Source organism: Bidens hawaiensis, unplaced genomic scaffold (assembly GCF_021521415.1).
Source record: "Bidens hawaiensis isolate Kalapana, Puna unplaced genomic scaffold, B.hawaiensis_p1.1 tig00002123_1, whole genome shotgun sequence".
Lineage (NCBI taxonomy): Eukaryota > Viridiplantae > Streptophyta > Magnoliopsida > Asterales > Asteraceae > Bidens > Bidens hawaiensis.
In genome coordinates this window covers 917,729-923,728 of record NW_027491112.1, presented here as the reverse complement: position 1 = coordinate 923,728, position 6,000 = coordinate 917,729, and the positions used below count along the sequence as shown (strand labels likewise).

Below are 6,000 nucleotides of genomic sequence, written 5' to 3'. Positions count from 1 at the left end.
TTGTAAATTGCAATGTATTAAGATTTATTTATTTATTTTTATAATTTGAAACAAATGAAGAAAAATAAACAAATAATAAAAAAATATAAAATAATAAAAAATTTGTGCCCATCGTTTCAGATAATAAAACACTCATTCCTTCACTTGTTCATTTCATTTCATTTCATTTCATTTCTTCTCCAATCCATTCAAACCTGTAAGTTAGTTATATTATATTCTGTAACTATATCACATTACAGTTACAAACCGTCGTCAAATAGTATCCAATTCATATGGCTACACTCACTAGCTGCAGTTTCACCAGCACACCAAACCTAGGGTTCCGTACCGTCCGGTTAAAACCTAACCGTAATGACTTCACGGACCGGTTTAAACTTTATGACAGACGGAATTACGAGAAACATATTAATATTTTGTTCAGTAACTGTCGAATTGTAGGTTTGAATGATAATAATAATAATAATAGAGGTTTATTTGGTGGATTTGAGTGTTGTGTTACTGGTAGTGGTGATAATAATAATAATAGTGGTGGAAGTGGTGGAGAGGAGAAGGAGGTGTCTCAGGAGTCGAATTTGGTTACGATTTCGACGGAGGAGAGTGCGGCGGATTCGGAGAAGGATGTGGTGCCTCCACCTGCTTCTGTGTCTTCTAGGGTTAGTTTTTACTTGTTTAGTGTATATATTGCTTACATGTGTTAGTAGTTTGTGTAAATGAAAAATGAATTGTTAACTGAAGAAATTAATTGGAATAAAATGCAGTCGAATGAAGCTGATTGGTTATGGTTAAGTGAATCGGAATAACTTCGGTTATGGTTTCGGTTAATGTGCATTTGCTAACTGACTTTAACTTAAAACAGTTAAACCGAAAGACCGTTAACCGAAAATTTGACTGAAATTAATTGTAACTGAATGAAACGTTATGGTTAAGTGAATCTGAATAACTGACCATTCGGTTATGGTTTTGGTTATTGTGTATGTGCTAACTGACATTAACTTAAACAGTTAAACGGAAACCTAACCGAAATACCGTTAACCGAAAATTTGACATAAATTAATCGTAACTGAATGAAACCGATCAGTTATGGTTAAGTGAATCTGAATAACTGACCATTTGGTTATGGTTTATGTTAATGTGCATATATTAATTGAATTTAACTTAAATGGTTAAACCGAAACCTAACAGAAAAACCGTTAACCGAAAATTTGACATAAATCAATCATAACTGAATGAAACCGATCGGTTATGGTTATTGGTTAAGTGAATCTGAATAACTGACCATTCGGTTAATGTGTCTTTGTTAACCGACTTTAACTGAAACCGAACCGTACAGAACCTTATATGTTTGTGTTTGTTAAAATTTTAGACATCTATTTGCATATTTTATAGCTCCATTGCTAGTTTCGAGCATTTAAATTCATGCCACAACTGTCTATAACCGAGCTTGGAACACCATAACCAAGCTTGGAACGGGCATATTTTAGCTTTGAAACTTAATAGTTGAGCTTGGAACACCATAACTGAACCGTTTCCTACAAGAACAAAATACATTGGACAATTAGCCAAACTTAACTATAAATGATGGTTGATCGACATTCGGTTATGGTTATGGTTAAGCCTCCATAACCGAACCGACTTTGCACACCCCTAGTTTAACCTGTTTATTTAAATCACTGTTTGTGCAAAAATATTGAAATACAACAATTCCTTGTGGATAAAATATGGATATCTGCAACTACACTTGTCAATTTGCCCACAGTTGTTCACTCATACAAGCTCTTCAAATTACTTTGCATAAATATAGAAATATTATGGATAAAATATGGATAGTTTCAGTCACATATGTCAATTTGTTAGTTTAATGACTCAAAAGGAAACTACTCCAATTTTATTAAGTTCCGTTTTTTTAAGAGAGTTACAAATGCAGAAGAATGAACTAGGCTTGTAAACGAATTGAACAATCACCAATGGGACATGTTCATTCTCTCTCGTTTAACTTTAAGCGAACAAACGATCGAACATGAACAAGTAAATGAACAGGGTTTTCTTGTTCGTGTTCGTTCGATAAGAAATTGAGCGTGTTCGTGTTTGTTTTATGTTTGTGTGTTAAGTGTATAAACAAATGGTTCACGAACGTAAACGAGCAAACATAATTGAACTGACATAGATGAACGAACATGACCGAGCGAACATCAACTAAAAGTAAAAACATGACTATTAATCTATCTGGTCTAAAAAACTATAAAACTAGACTAAATTGTAGTCAGTCTAAAAAATTTAAATGAACGAACGAACTTAAACTAACAACCATAAATAAACGTATATGAGCCAACATAAACAAGCGTAAATGAAGAACATATGCGAACGTTCACGAACTTCAACGAACGAACTAGACATGTGTTTATGTTTTCATTTGCTTAGCTAAATGAGCAAAAAAATTGTCATGCTTGTTTGTTATTTAGATAAACGAACTTCTTGCCGAACGTCTCCCTCAATGTTTGGTATGTTTACCGGCCTATAATGAACTCTAATGAAACATTACAAGTATTTCTCCCTTGTGATTTTTTTTGAAATGCTAAAAGAACACTATAGTTTGCTGGAAAAAGTGATTTTGGAGTTTGGATTATTTTTGGAAATCTAAATACCAAATGCTCCATTTTTTTATTATGCAGCCGCCAACGATTTCTCCAATTGGTTCAACATACACCAATTTTCAAGTTGACTCGTTTAAACTCATGGAATTACTTGGACCAGAAAAGGTTGACCTGGCTGATGTAAAGCTCATAAAGGACACACTTTTCGGTTACTCAACTTTTTGGGTAACAAAAGAGGAACCGTTTGGAGATTTTGGTGAAGGCATTCTTTTTCTAGGAAATCTTAGAGGAAATCGAGAACTTGTATTTGCAAAACTCCAGAGTCAGTTGACTGAAATAATGGGCGATAAGTATAATCTATTCATGGTAGAGGAACCCAACTCAGAAGACCCGGACCCGCGTGGTGGCCCACGGGTCAGCTTTGGTATGCTGAGGAAAGAGGTTTCAGAACCCGGGCCAACAACACTTTGGCAATATGTTATTGCTCTGTTGTTGTTTGTTTTGACTATCGGATCCTCTGTGGAGCTAGGAATTGCATCACAGGTACTTATCTTGCTCCTATTTCTTTACTCATAATATTAATGCATCAAAACTTATATTGTTTTATTAATAAATGGTTTGTGTTGACCAGATTAATCGTCTTCCTCCTGAAATAGTTAAGTACTTTACGGACCCCGATGCTATTGATCCGCCCGATATGCAACTGCTTTATCCGTTTGTTGAATCAGCTTTGCCTTTAGCATATGGAGTTTTGGGTGTTCAGTTATTTCACGTAAGATGATCCATTTTTAATATTATTCTAAAAACTTTAATGCTCAAACTGATAATATGGTAAAATATTTAAATAATTGTTAGCCTTTTCAACTACCATGCTCATTTTTTTTGTTATAAGGATACCATTATAGTTATTCCAAATAGGCCTGTAAATGAACCGAACGAACATTTTCGTGTTTGTTCCTTTAACTTTAGCCAAACAAACAATCAAGCGCGGACAATTAAACGGATGCGATTTTCTTGTTTGTGTTCATTTATGTTTGTCCGTTAACAGTATAAATGAACGGTTCACGAATTAACAGTATAAATGAACGGTTCACGAACAAACATAACTGAGCAAAACCAGTTAATAGTGAATATGAACAGCAATGTGTTGGGCTTATACTATAGTTAGGCCTCCAAAAAGGTTGTGCCTGCCTTGATGTGTTTATGTTCGTTTATTTAGTTAAATGAACAAAAGTTTATCATGTTCGTTCGTTTATTAAATAATCAAACTTCCTGCTGAACGGTTCACTGAACTTTCGGTTCCTTTACAGGCCTAACTTCAAAGCATTTTTTTTTCTTTCATTCATACTTTTTAACACAAATAATGACTAGCATAATCTATAGTTTTCTTGTTATTTTGCCTGCAGGAAGTTGGGCATTTTCTTGCTGCATTTCCAAAGAAAGTAAAGTTAAGCATTCCATTTTTTATTCCTAATATCACTCTTGGAAGCTTCGGGGCAATTACTCAGGTTTATTTCTATAAATCTATGAAGCTAAACATCTACTTACTGTTTATTACTTTGTGTTCAAAATGATATATGTTTCTTGAATCTTGCAGTTTAAATCGATTCTTCCTGACAGAAAGACGAAAGTAGACATTTCTTTAGCTGGTCCGTTTGCGGGGGCCGCGCTATCGCTTTCAATGTTTGCTGTTGGGCTGCTGCTTTCATCAAAACCGGATGCTGCGGCCGATATGGTGCAGGTTCCAAGCATGCTTTTTCAGGGCTCGTTACTTCTTGGGCTCATCAGTAGAGCCACATTGGGATATACGTATGTTATTTTAAAAAAGAACTTATGTATTCATTCATCATAACTGGATTATAATGTTTTTTTTATCCTGATTATTGTGGTAATGTTTATTATTGTTTATGTAGTGCGATGCATGGAGCCACAGTGTCGATCCATCCGCTTGTAATTGCTGGCTGGTGATGTACTGTTCTTTGATGTTATTAATATTTTAGTCCAAATTTGTTGTTTTCAGTCATGTCTGCTTAATTGTTTCAAAATATAAAGCTATATTGATGCTACATCCAAAAGTTTCTTCTCAGCTTAAAATTTGGTTTCTTAAATTGGGATATTGACTTTGCAGGTGCGGTTTGACTACTACGGCTTTTAATATGCTTCCAGTCGGATGTCTTGATGGCGGAAGAGTGGTTCAGGTTTTAAACTGATTGAACTATTATCATATGGGTTTTTATATACGTTTAAAAATTTTAATTTTGAAAATACCGTTGTGGATCTAACAGGGTACTTTTGGGAAGGATGCACTCGTTGGATTTGGTTTGACCACTTATTCATTACTCGGGTTAGGAGTGGTATGTTGACTTTTTAATTCCTCTAAATATATTTTCTTTTAACTTCATCAAAACCCGGATCTTTTGGCAAATCAACATCGTAGACATGATAATATTATGAGAAAGGCACTGTTAGTGTATTGATGTCGTCTGGTATGCTCTTGTGAATGCAGCTCGGGGGACCGTTATCGCTTCCTTGGGGATTGTATGTGCTGATATGCCAGGTATGACTGCAAGGTCAAAACTACCCTTACAAGGATTATTATCGGCATACAACTTTTAGTTGTGTCTTGACAATGACAACTTTACCTTTGTATCTTATAAGCATTATCCATCTTTTCTTAAAAAGTAAGGGTAAAGTTGTCAAATGACGACTATTTCTCGTGCGTGAATCACTTTTTGTTGTATACTCTAGATACCGGTTCCGGTATAATATGAGTTATTCTTGATGTTGAATTATTATGATTTGACAGAGGGCACCGGAAAAGCCTTGCCTGAATGATGTGACGGAGGTTGGGACATGGAGGAGAACGGTCGTTACAGTGGCCATATTTCTAGTTGTTTTGATACTGCTACCGGTATGGGACGAGCTGGCAGAAGAGTTGGGTATTGGTCTTGTAACCACATTATGAAACAACAAAATAGGATATAAAGAATCATACAAAATGTAGTATTCATATTTAATCAAAAGCAAGTCAAATGTATTTTTTGTAATTGTTCTTGTTAGTATTTATGCTAAAGGGTCCCACTTTCGCTCTCGATGTCTTCTTTTCTTTCTTAAAATGGTTGGGAAAGTTAGGATCAAAAGTCAGATGTAATGGACCAGTTCTGGTTGCTGTAATAGACCCTGGAGTCGTCTGCCACCGCGAGTCTATTGATCAGCTGGTTCTGCACCATTGCTGTTCCCAAGCCCCAATTACCTTGTGCACTCCAGCAAACCTTATGGTTCATTGATCTGAGCGAAAACGAGGTCCAAAGATGCACCCATCAACACACCTCCTCGAGAACTTGCACGCTCTGCAAGGGCCCAGCCTGTTGAGTCTGATCCTGGTGAGTGGTGACTCCTACTTACCATC

The 6,000-nt window shown here is 35.6% G+C and overlaps 1 protein-coding gene across 1 annotated transcript; it reads left to right on the top strand.

Annotated features, from left to right (window-relative positions):
• Positions 1-238: 238 nt before the first annotated feature.
• LOC143606814 (putative zinc metalloprotease EGY1, chloroplastic) lies at positions 239-5,685 on the top strand. The gene is made up of 10 exons (XM_077082460.1): positions 239-653; positions 2,670-3,134; positions 3,223-3,363; positions 3,998-4,099; positions 4,189-4,400; positions 4,505-4,555; positions 4,720-4,789; positions 4,877-4,945; positions 5,098-5,148; positions 5,398-5,685. The coding sequence occupies exons 1-10, from the start codon at positions 273-275 to the stop codon at positions 5,554-5,556; spliced, it is 1,701 nt and encodes a 566-aa protein (XP_076938575.1). The 5' UTR covers positions 239-272; the 3' UTR covers positions 5,557-5,685.
• The last annotated feature ends 315 nt before the right edge of the window (positions 5,686-6,000 follow it).